We start from the raw sequence: 18575 nt of genomic DNA, 5'->3' as shown, positions 1-18575 counted from the left end.
AAGCACCAATTTTGTTTTGGAGCCAAAATAAGACAAAATCACAATAGCAATCACCATTTCCGCAATTACGCTCATCACCATTAAATTGAACCCCACAAAATTCCCACCTAAATTCTTCAATCTTCAAAAATGTTTACACATAAACTTGTACAACAAAATTTGCTCTTCATTTGACATTCCCAATACAAAAAATGGCAACTTCATCATTCAAATCTTCCTCAAAAAGACCCACTACTTCATCTTCAACCTCTTCAACTTCCATTAATAAGCAGCCATTGCAGCAGCATTCAAGAAAGCCACAATCTTCGACCCAGAAACCTCTTCCTCGAAGATCGAGAAGTGTGAGCTCATTTCCGAGGACCCAATTGGATATAACCTCGGAATTCCAGAACAAAAGGGATAATCCTCTCTTTTGGGTTGATGGGTCACCCAATAATTCTGAGGAAGATATTGATTTGGTGAAGTTGTCCAATTTTGAGATCCCTAAAATTGTTGGGGTTGATAATTTACATAATTTGAAGGGTGAATTTGATGGTGGTGGAGATAGTAGGAGAGGGAGGTCAGTTTTGAGGAACTCCGGCGGCGAGCCGAAGTTCTCTAATGGTGGTTTTGGTGGAGGAAGGAAGGGTATTGGCCGGAGCTTGTCTAGGGTTGATACTGGACGGCGGCGGCGGTCTTCGTCTCGAGGGCACTATGGTAATTCTGAGGTTTGGTGACACATTTTATTTCTCTTTTATCTTATTTTTTCAAATTGATAATAAGAATTTTTCTGTTCCTGTGGTTAATTTTGATGTTTTGAGCAATTTAGATGAATTGGTGTTGTAGACTTGTGTTGTATTGCAGGAATTTATCATTTATGTGATGTAGACACTCCATTTTCGGCTTTTTGGCCCGAGTAGGTTGGTATGATGTAGTGCTAACATGTACTTGTATGTAATTGATGAGGGATTGTTATGAATCAGGTGATGGAAGGAGTTTGATTTGTGTTCAATTTTATAACAGATGATGAATTAGGTTGTGCAAGGAATATTGGTTTTGTTGCTAAATTAGAATATTAACGTTTGGGTGTATCGATTCTTGAATTTATGTATGAGTAGCTATTAGCTACTGTGGTTAATGGTTGATGCCTGATGGTAGAAGATGAGAAAATTGTGTAATGTCAAGTTGTGTAAAAGACATTAAGCAATTGATTGCTGAAGATTGATTTCTTGAAAATATTTTGCACTTCATATGATATGCCAAGGTGGGACGGGGATTGTGTGTCAGTATGTGCGCACACAAGTGAACAGTTAGGACACATTAAATCATTTAGATTTCCTTATTGTGTTATGAATTAAGTTTGGGAACACTTGATCCCTGATTAACCAATTTTGAGGATTGAGGGCTCTAAAACAGCTCTATATCTTGCAATTCTTTTCTGCACTGCCTAATCTGGATATATCTGTATTTAAGCTGTAATCTAGAAAGTCTTGTTCCGATCATCATTTATCAATGTGATAGATATAAGATTACTACCTTATAACGTCTACTCTGTATTACTACACAAATAGTTGAAAAAGTCAGGCTTGGTAGAAGACTAGAAGTAGTACCTGTTTTTTTTATTAATACGTTGTTAATGGAGGGGTCTTCAAAAGTGGATTTTTTTTATACAATAATATTTTTCCCTGGTGCAAAGGTATGTTTTATACTAAGTATTTAGCCTGTGCTTGTAAATCTCTGGGATTATGTGGAATTGAATTTTGCAAGAAAAGAGTTTGCTTCATTTTCCTGCTTTTCACTTGATCCATATTTCTTCAATTGGAATATCACATTAATTTTGGAGCTTCATATGCCATCGAATGTTGCTAGCTAAGATGCCTGTAAATTCAGTTCTTTCTCTAAATTTCGAGTGCATAATATTGTATTTTGTTTATTTGTTCAGTGTGAAAGGGAGCAGGTAAGTGAATCGTTGAATTCTAGAAGCAGAAGTAAGATCAGTTCAGAAGCAAATCGTGCTTTGGTTGATAAAAAGAGCAATCTGGCTAGAAGTGCTTCTGATTTCTCTGAATTACTGAAAGGCCGGAATACTTGGTCAAGTCAGCATCCTGCCTCTGAGACTACAGATGATTCTGCCATAAATCTGGTACTATGTTTGATACTCTTAGCCATTTATTTCATAATAATATTATTTATTCTATTAAAGGACAAATCTCATCAGTCTCATGTGCTTGTTTTCTTGAATAGTCTGGCTCTCTAATACCTCATTGGGATGATGGAAAATCAACAACTTCAATCTCAGAAGCTGAAGAAAAGACCATTAATGCAGTTTCTGAGGAGAAGGTTGGTTCCCTGATATTTAATTCTCAATTGAATATTACATTTTAGACCCTAAATTTTGGCTCCTTATTTTCCAGATAACTCCCTTAAAAGACAATAGTAGCACTACTGGTGGAATTCTTGAAACTGTTCGTTCAGAAGTTAGACGGGCTATCTCTAACTTGGAGAGTGACTTAAGACTTGTGAGTGTCTCTAGATTAACTATTTGCTGTTCTTTCTTTCTTTCTATTGTCTTTTACTTTTGCCTCAGGATATTTTGCAACCCAATTCCCTTCATACTTACTATAATGATTAGCCAACTTTAATTTCAAATCTAACCTTCTGATAAATATGATCGATTGGGCAATCTGAACCCAGCGTACTCTACAATACAGCTACCTGGAATATGTACTGTTGTGCAATATGGGAAAATTGCAGGGTTGTATAGAGTTACAAATACTGAGGCAGGTTTGACCTGTTCTGCTGGCCATAGTTGCATAATGTACATTTGTCCCATAACAAATTTTCTTTTGGGATCCAAAATCATATTAATCGAACTGATAATTATAATAATTTAAATTTGTGCCATAGATATAAAGAGTTATACATTATAGAACCATAAACAAGAAACAGAGCTAGTAATTTTTAGAGTTGAAATATCTGAAAATACAGTTTATTATGGCTACTTCATCACTGATCCTAGTAGATCATTGATTTATATTTAATGTAATATTATGCTAACTGTTTTACAACTCTGCATCCCTGCATCTTTGTCTTAAATGAATTGTATAGGCAAGATACCTGTAATGTGTGCTTTCATGATAACGATCTCAACACATTGTTTGTTGGTGTCTTAGTTTCTTTATTAGTAATTTTATTGCTTCTTTCTTCCATGCGAATCTATTAAGAATTATGAGTTAGCTTATTCCGCTCATGAAATCATGTGCAATTATTATAGAATGGGTTGAACAAGGTTAATTTTTTTTTTACCTGTAAAGGAGGTAGCTCCGTAGCTGTAACTACTTGTCCCAAGCTTTCTATCCTGCAGATGTATGCAATATGTGGTCCCAAATTATTTAGGAAAGATTAATGAAGATCTGTTAGGAAGTAGCTGAGGTGACAGTATATTAAAAATACAGAGCTGAGATAGTGAATGGAATAAAAGAGATAGAACTAGAGAGAAAGGGTCTTTATGTGATGTAATTTCTTTGCTTGGGAGAGAATCTTAGCCTCTCGAGTGCTTATGTAATCAACCTTGATGTATAATTATCAAATAAACATCCCCATCTCTTAACTCTTCCTAACTAATACTCCTTGTTATTACTGATTGCTGGATCCAATTTATTACAGTAATATTTAATATTATGATGAAGTTGAGCATTTGATCTTATATCATTTCTACCCTCTTTCACTTACTACCTACTACCAGTGTTAAAACTTTTGACAAGACTCCCCTGATTTTTCACTTTGCTTTGTTCTACCACATCGGTTTTCTTAGACACTCACAGGCTCATAACACTCTTTAAATGGGCATAGGCACCCTTTTCAGCCTTTATCATTTGTGCTTTGTTCATAGGGCATGTCCATCCATTCAGCTTCTACCATTTGTCCTTAGTTCATAATTCTATTTTCTCTATATTTATGGTGGGAAGTTGATAAATTTCTTGGATCTTCTATTTCTTGAAGGATCTTTCGGATTAGGGAGTTAGGGACTGGTTGAGCCCTTGAGCTTCCTAGACTGTCAACTTGACAAGTCACAAGTGTCCCTAAGACGATTTCCTTGATGGATGCATTGGCAGGCGATTTTCATTGGTGTATTATTTTCCTGTAAAATATTAGATTAACTTTTGGTATTATTTTACTTTTCATTATTGGCCAAACTTAACACATGGAATGAATTGACTCCCATATCACCTTGGCGCTGCTGATTTCCAGCAATAAATTCTCTATGGGATGAGGCCTGAGCTAGTGAGCTGTATAGATACAATAGTAAACTATAAAAATGTCAAGGAAAGTGGTTGGCAGATCTATATCTTGTGGAGAGCCTCTGAGCTAATGGATCCATTATTGTCACAGAAGAGTACACAAAGAAAGTTCCTTCTGCTATACTGGTAAATAGACTTGGTTTCTATGAAAGTTGAATTGTTCTGATAAATCACGGCACTATAACAAAACTAACGGTCAATATAACGTTGCAAGACATGTAATAGACCTAGGATGGACTAATATTAGACCATCAATTGGTGTTTCCTTCTGAAAGCTCTTGTAATGCGATGCAGAGCTGCCTTTCAAAGAGAGAACTTGAAATTGATATGTGAATTAGGATTACATTATTCTGTGGCAACCATTTTCATGAGTAATCTTGTGCCAAGCAATCATACACCTGTCACTTGCTAAACTACTAAAAATTTTGCAGGTCAAATTAAGGAGTGATTCTGATGTTATTGATAGCTACATCAATTCTGATGTTCTTCATGAAGTGGAAGATCCTAATGCAGTTGAACTAGTAGAAGATTTTAGAGAGGAATTTGCTAGGGAGCTGGAAGAGGTAATTTATCTTTCATATTTTCAGTTGGAAACTGATCTTTGTTGATCTCATTTCCTTTGGACTGGTTGACAACATGATTTTAAATAACAGTTTAAACAGATATCTAAGCAGCTGCTACGATTCTTGTATGGTTTTTCTTCTCCTTTTGTTGTGTTCCTCATTTTCTTGTAGTCAATTTCCAAACTATTAGAGGAGGGATGCATTAGATTGCAGGCAAGCCAGCACTGGTACTTGGGGATTTCTTGAATAAATTACTGGGTCTTTTTAAGGATATAGTTTCTGTCAGATAGCTGAACACTTGTTTCTTTTAAGAACTTTGCTTGTTTGGGCCCTGAAGTTGTTATAAACCTCCTTTCTTGTTAGTGCCATTACCATTTAGTTTCATGTGAGATTCCAAGTAGAAGCTGCACACGAGGAATATTCCTGCAACTCTGACCAATGGTTTCTCCATGATGTCCGGAGGTTTGCTACTTTACCTTTCCTCATAAAAGAATTAGAGGAGAATAATGAAAATTTTGTAAAATTTAAGTCTGATTTACAAGTACTGTTGTTAACTGAGTGCATATTTGCCACAACATGCTAGAGGAGAGATAATAAGATGTCTTCATTTCACCAATATTATTCTGTTAATTGACCTTGATAGTTTGTGGTCCACCTCTCTGTCATCATATACCGTGATGATATTTTTGGCGTTGGTGAATGAGTGAAAATGTTACATGCTGTGTCATGAAACATTTGTCATCCTGATGTCATAGCTATTTTTCTGTCATGATGTATATGTGTTCTTTTACATGTCTTTCGTGCTTCAGTGTGAAGAACGTACCAGGAAACTTCGAGCGGAATTAGCTGTTGAAGAGCATCGTGAGATTGAATTATTTAAAATTCTTAACGACACTGTTCCTGAACCAAAGACTCCTGTTGTGCAGAAAACTCGTGCAGTAAGAAAGGTGATACTCTATTTTCCCTATGTATTGTTAGTGAGGGTGCCTAGGGTGTGTTTAGTATCACGGACTGGTGATAGAGTTGAAGGCTGTCCATATTATTGCTCCCTCCGTTCCTTTTGATTGACTCATTTGGCCAAATTTTTGGTCCAAAATGATCCCATTTGCATCAAAATACCCTTCAATTTGCAACGTATTTGTGCAAAGGTAGCTTCCCCATGTGAATTTTGCTTTTCCATGTACTTTTATTACTTTGTCTCTCTACGTTTTTGCAAACCCTATGTGAATTTAACTTTCCAAGGTACTTTTCTGCTTCCTCTTCTCCGTTAATTCCCGTGAAATTTGCTCAAATGAGTCAATCAAAAAGGGACGGACGGAGTATTTCTTTTTACATATTGATTGTTCTGTATCTTAGTCCTAGTGAGTTGGATTAGTCATGCAGCATTTTTGACTAGCTTTGAGTTTCTCTTATATCTCTACTAAGGGTCTAATCCACTCCACATGAATTAGGTTGGTTATTTCGTTTGAGTATTTTCTTGTATCTGAAAGCTTCTGTTGAGATATGGTTATACAAATCGTCATAGCCTCTTTTATTGATGAGTTTTTTTGCTTCATTGCTCTTAAATCTGCTACCCTGAATTCATTCTTGAGGTGTCGTGTGTAAAACATTTGAATGGCCAATGTATCTTCCGTGATCCTTCCTATTGTCTTACTTAATTTCATGATATTAAATGTGTGCAGGCTAGTTTTGAAAGGAAGAAAGTGTCTAGGCACCTTGAAGAAGATGCATTGGCTTTTTTTGACGAATGTGTTTCAATATCAACATTTGATGAGTCTGACTTTTCTTCTATAGAGGATCTACCCTCCATGGTCAGTGTTGATGGCCCAGGCAGTGATAGAGTAGGTTTTCCTGGAATCCCAAGCAGATTTAGTGATGCTTACTCCTTTGAGACCCAGGTCTGTTTCTTACATTGCCTGCTTTTTTTTGTATTTTCTTGCCATAATTTTTATACTGTCTTTTACTTCTACATCATAATCTATCCTAATAAGTAATAACGTTGTTAAAATTCATGCCTCGTTGTTAAAATTCATGCCTCTGTTGGACTGGTTTCCCTGCTCTTTATTGCTACATTTTCGCGGTACATATCAAATGGGTTCGTGGCTTACATTTTTAGCAAAGTTGCACATAAATTTGCCGACTTTACCTCAATTTATGGGCTAATTCTGAATAGAGCATCAATGTTTAGCTGTATGCTTCAGTGAAGCTTTGATAGAGCTATTGCACTCGGACATGATTGTTATTAGTGGAATCTTCTTTCTAGCATGTAGGAGTAGCTACGTAACCTCAATTAAGTCGTAATAGTCAGGCAATGACGTGACTTAATCGTGATGGATGGAATATTTGCCTCCTGTTTAGTGTGGAGTCTGATTTGTCTTCAGAGAGTATTTATCTGCTCGAAAACATTTGAATAACAAAACAATAAAATTTAGTCTTTTTGATAAATTCTTAATGTTGTTCCTGTTGATATGCAGAGAACTCCATTTGGGCAATGTCACGAGGGCTCTCCACTTAAAAGAAGTTATAATAGCTCATTGTCAAAATCTCCCTCCATTTCACTTGAAGAAGACATAAGAAACTATGTCAAAAGTTTTTCCAAGGATAGTGAAGGAGAAACCAGCAACTCTGATAGAACAAGTACTCGAAGCATCAAAGACTACAATTGTGAGATACCTGTGGAGAAACTTTTGCTGGACCGGGTAACGTTTAGGAGCAGAATAGAATCTGGGGGAATGTTATTATGTGGTGGGGGTGCTGGTTTTTCAGCGGCTCCCTTTTCTTCAGTTTTATGGTAAATAGCTCTGCATATCTTCAATTTTTTTGTGTACAGATTTCCATTGACTTCTGAAGATCTTGTATACACGGTAAGCCTTCTGCAATGAAATATAAAAATCATTTATGAAAACACCGTTCAATCTTGAAATCAATATTCATATCATCTTTCAGTAAATTCAGAAAATCATAAATTTAGTTATGTTCCTGTATACCTCCCCATTAAACTGAGGTTCAGTGATGGTGCAAGCGAAGTGTGATGAGGTTAGCAAGGAAACTAATATCGGATACTAGTACTTATATATAAAATGACGAATCCGAGTAACATGGCGGAGTTTGTTTTATGTTTGTCAATGGGAAAAGGGAATTTAGGTGCAGTGTAAGAATCCAAATTCCATGCAGCATGAAATTGGGCCAGAAAAAGAGGCCAAAAGTGAATACAAAAGAGCCCAAATGAAATGGTAATGTATTTGCATGCCCTGTAAATCTGGGTTTGTTTTGTTATAAGAAGTGAAGTGGGTGATGAGAGTTTCTGTACAAGTTTGCTGGCATAATTGAAAGTCATAAGCAAATTGCCAAATCTCTTTTTAACTCTTCAGATTTGATCTCACACGTGTTCTCTCTTTCACCTGCTTTTTCATGTTTGTTGGGCTACAAATATTACCCTCCACAATGTAACTGACATTTCCAGCTCCCCTCATAGCCCAAAAATTAAAATAAAAAAAATAAAATAAAATAAGTTAAAAAAAAAAAAAAGTTTTCTGATGAAAAAAATGTATCAATTTTTGTGTAAACTCACAATTTTCTGAAAATATCAATCTTTGTTGAAACTCCATTATTTTTATTGAAATAATCTTGCACTTTTTTTTTTTTTTTTTTTTTTTTTTTTTTTTTTTTTTTTTTTTTTTTTTTTTTTTTGTTTGGACTCAGAAATAATCTTGCACTTATTATTGTGTTGATTATATACTTGTATGAAGCTAAAGTTATCTTTTAGAGAAATTTTATTTGGTAGGAAGTTGGAATGATTTATTTTTATTTTTTAAAAATTTGGGTGTAGAGAAGTTAGACTGATGCAAATAACATAAAACTATTGTCAAAAGATACAGTATTAAAAACCTTGATCCAATTTTATTATTTGTTTATTTATTTATATGAAAGAAACAAAATGCATCATAAGCAGTTAAGTACTGTTGACTTATAGTTTCATTCAAACTAATAGGTCATAACTCCGTAATGCATTTCCAACAACAGTGTTATTTTATACTTCTACTTCGTAGTATATTCCTTCCATTTTCCAAAGTCGGACTCACTTAATGACTTAAATTTGAAATATTTAAATATATACAAATTTAGCAAGATCTTATTTTATACTCCGTATATTTTTTAAGGTAATGCTATACATAGCCCTTAGGGCTATATATAAGCATTGAATTTACTCTTGGAAAATGTATAAAATTAGGAATTCATGACAAAAACACGCGTAAATCGGTGTAATTAGTGTGTTTTTGTCATGATTTTCTAAATTTAAACAATTTTCAAGAGTAAATTAAATGCTTATATGTAGCATGTAAATACTACTAGATTAAAAATGATAATGTATGACAAATATAAAAATGATAATGTATGATTAAAAATTTAAAATGATCTTTTTTTACCATGTAAATACTACTATGATTCAAATCTTAGGAACTAAGATGTATTAGGGAAGACAATAATATATATATAATATATATATATATATATATATATATATATATATATATATATATATATATATATATATATATATATATACACTTCAGTTCAGTTCAACTCTTAATTTTTCTTTCTCATAAAATATTCGTTTCATATTAGCTCAGTTCAATTCAATTCAGCTCCAATTAGTTCAGTTCAATTCAGCTCAATTCAGTAAATGTAAACAGACCCTAAGTTTAAAGTTGAACCTTAATAAAACTTTCTTCTTATATTCATTTACCTTTTTTCTTTTTTTAATTTTTGGAAGCATATATTCAATTCATTTACCTAATCTAATAGGAAGTACAAGTACTTCCTAAACTACGGGCCTGTTCTCATATGTTGAAATTCAGTTCAGTTCAACTCCTAATTTTCTTCTCTTATAAAATATTCAGCTGAGTTCAATTCAGTTCAGCTGAGTTCAGTCAATGAGAACAGGCCCTATATGTCAAAATATTATGCGTTTTTATTTTTTTTATTTTTTATTTATTTATTTTATTTATTATTTTTTATGATTTGTATTTTGGAAAGGGGTAAAAAAATAAAAGGCTTAAAAGAGAGATCCAAAAGTTACACACTGTATAAAGCAAATCCTGATTGGTAGCATGGCTGAAACAACTTGGAGCCATTAAGCCAAGTGTTTGGCTTCACTACACCTAATTCTAAAACCCCTCACATTAAATTTTAAAAATTAAAAATTAATTACAAAACTCAACACTCTAGTTAAAATAAAAATAAAAATAAAGAACCTAAACTCAACCATAGTTAAAAAACCCCCCTAAAAACCCCTTCAGCAGAAACATCAGGAGAAAGAAAAGAACAAGTCTCAAAGTCTGTTTTACACAATCTTTCTTCTCTCTCTCACTTCACTCTCCCATCCACCCTTACCTTGTTTTGGTAAACAAACCTCCCTTTTCCTTCACCAAATTTCTCTTCCTAATTTATCACATTCATACATTACTCTATTTCTTTCACTCCCTCATTCTTTTACAGCAGCGAGCCGAGGAGAAGGAAGATGAAGACGTCGTCTAAGAGGTGTCACTCACAATCCTACCCCCCGCCTCCTCTTCCGCTTCCTCGTCGTCGTTGTCGTGTTTCTCATCCAATTTCTAGTAATGCTGCTGACTCCGCTAATGGGTCGCCTTCGTCTCCGTCTTCGTCATCGTCGTCGTCTTCGTCTTCCTGTATAGTTGATTATCATATTCATAATGATGATAAAAATAAAAATGACCAAATTCAAATTGATGACGACCAGAAGCCGCCTAAGCCGAAACGAACTAGAAGAAAGAGAGCACCCGTTAATCCTAAAACTGAGAAATGTACCAATCCTTCTACCAATCGTCGTAGCTCCATTTACAGAGGTGTCACAAGGTAATTTAATTTAATTAATATTGAAATTTTTCCATTTTTTGTAATTTCCACTTGTCAATTTTTTTTTTTTTTTTTTTTGGTGAATTTGTGGAAAATTTAATAAGAAATTAGAGTTGATCAAATGCTGATTAAATTTGATTTGAATTTTATGTCTATTAATCAATTTGCATGTCATGGAAATTGAGTTAATTTTAATTTTTGTTCAATTTTTGGGTGAAATTTGCAGACATAGATGGACAGGAAGATTTGAAGCACATTTATGGGATAAAAGTTCTTGGAATAGCCTTCAAAACAAAAAAGGAAGACAAGGTAATTTCTGAAAATCTCGATTTTATTTAATTAAAAAGATATTAATTTATTATTTTGTTAAAAAAATTAAATGGTGAGTATTCTCATGGAGATCCGTAATCTCGGTTAATTAATATTTTGATTACTGTATGGTTGGTGATAATGATACTGTAATACTCCTACTTATTAATTAATTAATGAATTAAATTTTGTCCTATTATTATTGATTTTATTTCATTAATTTTTTTATTTTTATTTATGGAGTATTCGTATAACGTTATTTGGAGTTTGTTCTGCCAACTTGCTGACTGCGTGCGTTTTCTTTGTCTTTCTGACTATCTCACTCAACGTTCATCTTCCGCTTCTTGTTCAAAGTTTATTTGGGTAAGTCCAAATCATTCGGTTTTTTTTTCTTTTTTTCTTTTTTTTTTTTCAATTTTCCGCAAAAATATGATCCCAGTAGCAATTTTGTAAATAAATCAACTATACATTCTAGTTAGCTGACTTTGGATGCATGTTTGATAAAAAAGTTGATTAATTTATGAAATTGCCCCACTATAAAAATGCAACATGATTTACTTGTCCGTCTCTAAAAATTATTCCTGTTAAGTGGCGATTTTTCAAGAAAAGAGTCAAAACACGAAGAACTTTTTAGAGACGAGGGGTTAATGTCGTCACAATATTGAAATTGTTTTGTTTTGGGGTGATTATTTAAATGCAGGAGCATATGATAGTGAAGTAGATGCAGCTAGGACGTACGATCTAGCGGCACTTAAGTATTGGGGACCAGAGACGACATTAAATTTTCCAGTGAGTTACCTAAGTTTGTGAGCAATTATAAGTAAGACTATATTATAATTTTTATAACCCAAAGTCTTGTCAAAATGAAATGCAGCGGTGTTTTATTGCTAATCTAATTTTGCGACTTGCACCACTTTCTTTCCACTTGTTGTATGTTTGACACACACAGCTGGGTCGTGCTATCAATGTTAATGTTAATGTCGTGCTTTAATGTTGTTACAAAATTTAATAATAATAATGATAAATTTGACTTACGATATGGTGTGGTATGTATTGATTTATGTAGATAGAAAATTATACGGAAGAGGTTGAGGTCATGCAAAATGCGTCTAAGGAAGAGTACTTGGCGTCATTGAGACGGAGAAGTAGTGGATTTTCGAGGGGTGTTTCGAAATATCGTGGCGTGGCTAGGTACATTTTCAATGGGTTTTATTGCCGTGCTTTGTTTTTTGAATCAAGTTAACAATAAACAACAGTAGTCTGAACTTTTGACCATTTTAATATATTTGTCATCTTTTTTGGATTTTGGAGGTTGTGTTCTTGTAATAATTTTAAGCCATCAAAATGCTTGAATTTTTGGGATTTTTTGTATTGTTATGAGAATGTATTTTTGAAGGTGGAATTTATGTAAAAAGATGGTCAAAAGTTTGAACATTCATTGTTTTTTCTTTAATTCTATGGGTCATGTGACATCTATGATTCTTTGAATGTCTTATTAAAATTATTTTTTATCATTTAATTTTTTTGTAGGCATCATCATAATGGGCGATGGGAAGCACGAATTGGGCGCGTTTATGGGAACAAATACCTCTACTTAGGCACTTTCAGTAATGTCCTGAACTCTATTTCTCTCGTGCTCGCTCTTGTTTTATGAGATTTAGGATCACGAGCACACACGCTGATACGTGGTCAGACAAAGTGATTATCATAATCACAGGGACAAAGATACTTAATATTTGGACTGACCCTTTTGGTTTGGTCACTTTCTGTGATCATCATATATAGTATATGTTGTATGTATTCCTGTCCACTATAAACAATAAGATATAAAGGAAAGGGGGTGAGTACGGTACTAGTAGATCTGCCATTAATTAAAAAATTGCTTCTACGGACTCACATGGCGTCACGTGAGTCAAATATTGTGAATAACTTTTAGGAATGGGTTGCTTGATCTGATTTTATGAAGAAAATTATTAGTATGATTAATTAATTAGGTAGGGTTTTGGTGAAAATTATGATCCACTAAGATTCCTGCTCTTTGCTTAAACCCCGTCACACCTGACTATTACATATGCAGTTATGCACCCCCACCTTTACCTATAAAGATATGTAATAAAGTCAAATTTGATTAGAAAAGAAAACAAAAAGAGGATTAAAGAATGGAATCAATCTTACGAAAATAAATTTGAGATTTACTGGTATTTTCGGTAGGCCCTTAATTCTGTCTTTCTTTATATAGGGGATGATCTAGAGTAGTTGAGAAATTAGTTTTATGAGAAATTAAGATGAGCACTAAAAATTTAAGGAAGCAAAGTATATAGAGGAGAAAAAAGAGAACTTTTTTATGGGAATAAGGGGGGTGTTTACTATATAGGGCCACTTCCATGCATGCTAGTGTTGTCCTACCATCTTCCCTTACTCAAAACTCTACTTGTGCACATGGGAACTTCATGTACAAATTAAAGCATCAAAGAATATCTTGTGACTTTGTTTTGGTCAATACTATTACAACATTTGAAATCACTTAAAAACCATGCATTATGCAATTGATCAATTTTCTGTGAATCTTGACCTCGTTTTTCTAACTTAGTAATATTCTTTTGAGCTGAAAGAAAGCTCTCTTGGGTAATTAGGGAGTTAAATAGCTCGTAATCTTATTTTATACACAAGTATTGAAGAGCATCAAGGTAGGACGAGATTATCTCATATTTCCACCTATTTTTAGGGACTTTTGTTGCTTGTTTGGCCCCTCACCCGTGTTTCATTTGAGTTGGCAAAACTCCTGCCTTAAATGGTAAGGTGTATTGTTAGTAGTTGGGGAATATCATGCTTAAAAAATATTAATAAATAAAAAAAAAATCTTTTCTTAATTTTGTCCCCACTTAAATGGTATGGACTTCATAATTCATATTGAACTATATTGCTTGCTGATTTTATTTATTTATCTATTCAATCAATCAATCAATCAATCAAAGCCTTAATCCCAAAAGTGGGGTCGGCTAACATGAACCAAATTTGATTATTCCGTGTAGTCATCAACATAAATCTTTCTCCTCCATCCCTTACGATCCAAAACTTCATCCTCACGTAAATCCATGCACTTCATATCCTTCCTCACTCCTTCCAACCAAGTCATCTTTGGTCTCCCTCTTCCTCGTTTAATCCCTCCATGGTCCCACTCTTCCACTCTTCGCACCGGTGCACCCTCGGGTCTCCGTCTTACATGTCCAAACCAACGCAGACGATTTTCCCTTAATTTATCTACAATGCCCGCCACACCTACTTTCTTGCGAATAACCTCATTTCTGATTCTATCTCTTAAAGTGTTTCCACACATCCACCTTAACATGCGCATTTCCGTAACCTCCATCTTTTTAATATGCTCTTTCTTAGAAGCCCAACATTCTGTACCATAGAGCAACACTGGTCTTATGGCAGTCCTGTAGAATTTTCCCTTCAACTTTAAGGGAATGCTGCGGTCGCATAGCACTCCCGTGGCCGCTCTCCATTTAAGCCACCCTGACTTAATCCTGTGGGTCACGTCTTGATCAATGTCACCATTCTTCTGGATGATCGACCCTAGGTACTTAAAACATTCACTCATGGTCAAATCCTTTCCATCCAAACTCACCACTTCATTGCTTGTCCCCCTCTGAGTGCCAAAACGACATACCAAATATTCAGTCTTACTCCGACTTAGCTTAAACCCTCTAGATTCCAACCTTTGCCTCCATTGCTCCAACTTGACATTAACCCCATCCTTAGTCTCATCCACCAAAACGATATCATCTGCGAACAGCATACACCATGGAACCTCATCTTGAATTGGTCTAGTTAATTCGTCTAGAACCGTTGCAAAAAGAAAAGGGCTTAATGCAGACCCTTGATGCAATCCGATTGTAATAGGGAAATCTTTTGTCAACCCTCCGCATGTCCTCACATTTGTTGACACATCCCGATACATATCCTTAACTAGGTCTACATACCTTCGTGGGATACCTTTCTTCAACATTGCCCACCAAAGTATCTCTCTTGGCACCTTGTCATATGCCTTCTCTAAATCAATAAAGACCATATGAAGATCTTTCTTCTTTACCCTATAAAACTCCATCATTTGTCTTATCAAATGGATTGCCTCCATAGTAGATCTCCCAGGCATAAAACCAAATTGGTTATCTGAAATGCTTGTGCATGCCCTCAACCTTTGTTCAATCACCCTTTCCCACAACTTCATAGTATGGCTCATAAGCTTAATTCCTCGATAGTTAGAACAATCTTGAGCGTCTCCTTTGTTTTTATAAACCGGGACCAAGGTGCTCTTCCTCCAATCTTGTGGGATCCTTGTAGCCGTCCATATCTTGTTGAAAAGGTTTGTTAACCAATCAATACCAATCTTACCCAAACACCTCCACACCTCTATCGGTACCCCATCAGGGCCAACCGCCTTCTTAGGTTTCATCTTCCTCAGTGCAATCTCCACCTCTACTCTCCTAATCCTTCGCACATACTCCATGTTGATTTCTTCATCACTCATAGAGGTATCTCCTATCACAACTCCATTACTTCCATTAAATAATTCATCGAAGTACCCCTTCCACCTGTCCTTGATGCCCTCCTCTTGCACTAGGACCATTTGGTTCTTATCTTTGACACACTTCACCATGCCAATATCCTTCCTTGCCTCTTGTCTTCTCTTTGCCATCTTATAAATGATCCTTTCTCCCTCCTTGGAATCAAGCTTTTCATAAACCTCCTGATATGCCTTTTCTTTTGCTTGGCGAACAGCTGCCTTTGCCTTACTCTTAGCCTCCTTATACGCTGCAAAGGTTTCATCACTCCTACATTTTCCTAAGGCTTGATAGCATTCCCTTTTTTGCTTAATTACTGCTTTCACCTCTTCATTCCACCACGAAGTATCTCTCTGTACCGAAGTTCTTCCCCTTACTTCCCCTAAGACCTCTTTGGCCACTCTTAGGAAACAGTTCTTCATTCGTAACCAGGTCATGTCCGGATCCACCTCTCCATCCCAATCCGCTTCTTCAATTACCTTTTCTGTAAAGACCTTAGCTTTTGCATCCCTTAGGGTCCACCATCTTATCCTTGGTTCTTCTTGTCTAACTTTTTTCTTCGCCTTCTCTTTCAGACGAATAGTCATTACCAATAGCCGGTGTTGTCTATTCATTTATTTTTTTTTTTTCCAGAAATTTTTCTATAATTTTTTTTGTATATTTTTCTTTTAATTTAAATATTAGTTTGAGTAATTTTTCCCCCTTTTCAGGAGGTCTAGGAAAAAATGTGTTAGGGTCAACTAAATTAACCTAGTTGGATGTGTCACATGTGGTCTGCTTTCATGCACATCTTATCTTTGGAGTTCACCTTCTGACTAGATCTTGTCTTACCGGCCAACTATTAAATTGTTATGATGATTTGTGATTTATACATCCCTACCTGGTTTGATATTATCCTTTAGAAAAGCCTTGTTTCTTTTTAATTAAATGAGAAGCTGTATCCTAGTTTCTTCTTGCTTCTTTTTACTTTTATTGGGGCCCTAAGTTCTTGTATCAAATTCAGATACCATAGGCTGTCCAAGTGCCCGACATATCCATCACTTCGCTGTTTGTTAGTCTACTCGGCTAAAGTTTTCTAAAATGTTGTGACAGATTATATGGGCTTTATAGTATTTGAATGTATACTCCTGCCACCATTTTAGAGCTTTGCTTGACATCAATCTTATCAGCTCTTAAAACAAAGCTTTAGAAGAAATAAATTTCAATTACAGGCTATACAGTCTCAATGTACAACTAAAATAAGTATCGATAGGTTCCATAAGTAAAGAAAGATAATTTCAGAAGAAAAGAACAAAGCCTAATTCAATGACCTTTTAGCTGTGGCCATGTACTGCAATATAATTCTCTGTTTAAACAGTATTTATAAACATGAGATTTCTATTTGATTTCTCTATGTAATGAAAGCTTGTTTGTCGCGAATGCTTTGGCTCATCTCCATTTTGTAATGGAGCTTGCTTAATAATTTTAGCAGAAGGAAAACTATATACTGTATGTGTATATTAATTTGCACTCTTCTTAGTTGAGTATAGGTTGAATTTCACTATCCTCTATTAACACAAATTTGTATCATATTTACTTTAGGTTCACAAGAAGAAGCTGCTGCAGCGTATGATCTGGCTGCAATAGAGTATAGAGGCCCAAATGCAGTGACTAATTTTGATATTAGCAATTACATCGGTCGTGTGAAGAATCTTATGCCAAAGGTTGAATCAGGGGAGCCAAGTCCCAAACAAACAGAAGTTGCAGTGCCAAAATTTCAGCAACAAATAAAGCAACAGAAAGAGGAAGAAGAGCTACAAGATGAAGTGCCAGTAAAACAGCGAAATTTGGCTGATGTTGTACATCAGGAACAAGATCAACAAATGAGTATTCCATCTCAGCTTGAGGAGTCTAAGCTAGTTAACTCCATCGATCACCACCCAGCTATGATTGAGATGGAGGGTGCTGACGATGCAAGAGAAAATCCGTGGAGCTTTTGCTTGGATACAGGGGGTTACGACCCCCTCTTGGTTCCGGATATTCCCTTTGATGAAGATGGCGGACTGCTTGATTTATTCAATCAGACCAATTTTGAAGAGAATATTGATATGATGTTTGAAGGAGAAGGAAATTTGATTAGTATAGATGACACCTTCTTCGATGGCACAGACGTCATAGGCTGTCAAACTTCCGAGGAATTAGACAAGAAAATGGAGATTGTGCCTAAGGTGGAGGAGAATTCACTTTCTTTTTCATCGTCCTCCCCATCATCTCCTTCTTCGATTACTAGCTTAGACTCATGTCAGCTGTAACGCGAGCGTAATGCATTTTAAGAACTGTTTCTTCTCCTTTCCCCCTCTTTTTAAATTTTAGTTTAGTTTCTCGTTTTCAGGCTCTTGATTTAGCTTTGTGTTTGTTTAAATTTGTTTGGTTTTAGTTTTTCTTTTCTTTTTTTTTTTTTATAAAAAAAAAAAGGTTAGTTGTTGAATTGAAGATCTTATGAATGGATAGGAAGAATTCCAAACATGTCATTACTCTTCTGTTGTAGGAAAATCGAAATTTTGTTTCTTGAATTTGAGTTTTGTTTTAGTATGTGGGAGAAAAAAAAGTTATTCACTCCATTTCATAATATTAGTGCCTATTTTATTTTATATAAAACTACATATTTAGACGTATTTAAAAATATACTTCTTTATTTTTTTGGTCGAAAACAATGTACTTCTATTTATATATTTTTTGCAATGAAAATCTATAAGCAAAATTTGACCGAAAATAGAAATAGACATTACTTGTATATTATGGGACGAGGGAGTATGAGCATTTGGTTGCATAAAAGGACCTGCTTGTAGTTTCTAAAATAGTATAGAGTTACATGCTAGTCATTGTGGAGCTTCATTGGTTGTAGCTAAGTCAAACTATAGAGTTATGTAGTTTAAAAGGATGTAGCTTACTATAGTAGAGGTTGTAGTTTAAAACATATAGCTTGGGGATTAACGATG

General features: G+C 34.9%; 2 protein-coding genes across 3 annotated transcripts; both read left to right on the top strand.

Moving 5' to 3' along the window:
• The first annotated feature begins 81 nt into the window (after positions 1-81).
• On the top strand, positions 82-7748 carry LOC145626825 (uncharacterized). Of its 2 annotated transcripts, none has more exons than XM_081679289.1 (8): positions 82-707; positions 1922-2122; positions 2224-2319; positions 2394-2498; positions 4712-4843; positions 5653-5790; positions 6526-6741; positions 7318-7748. In XM_081679289.1, exons 1-8 carry the CDS (start codon positions 192-194, stop codon positions 7636-7638), a joined length of 1725 nt encoding a protein of 574 aa, XP_081535415.1. In that variant the 5' UTR covers positions 82-191; the 3' UTR covers positions 7639-7748. The 2 variants fall into 2 exon arrangements, with proteins under 2 accessions (XP_081535415.1, XP_081535416.1); XM_081679290.1 differs by having other exon boundaries at positions 454-696.
• A 2428-nt stretch (positions 7749-10176) lies between these two features.
• LOC145629029 (ethylene-responsive transcription factor WRI1-like) lies at positions 10177-18354 on the top strand. The gene is made up of 7 exons (XM_081681500.1): positions 10177-10720; positions 10947-11029; positions 11384-11392; positions 11730-11818; positions 12096-12220; positions 12560-12636; positions 17179-18354. Exons 1-7 carry the CDS (start codon positions 10365-10367, stop codon positions 17886-17888), a joined length of 1449 nt encoding a protein of 482 aa, XP_081537626.1. The 5' UTR covers positions 10177-10364; the 3' UTR covers positions 17889-18354.
• Positions 18355-18575: the final 221 nt, after the last annotated feature.

Source organism: Chenopodium album, chromosome 4 (assembly GCF_948465745.1).
Source record: "Chenopodium album chromosome 4, dcCheAlbu1.1, whole genome shotgun sequence".
Classification (NCBI taxonomy): domain Eukaryota; kingdom Viridiplantae; phylum Streptophyta; class Magnoliopsida; order Caryophyllales; family Amaranthaceae; genus Chenopodium; species Chenopodium album.
The sequence above is the reverse complement of the archived record's forward strand: the minus strand, read 5'-3'. Positions and strand labels throughout refer to the sequence as shown.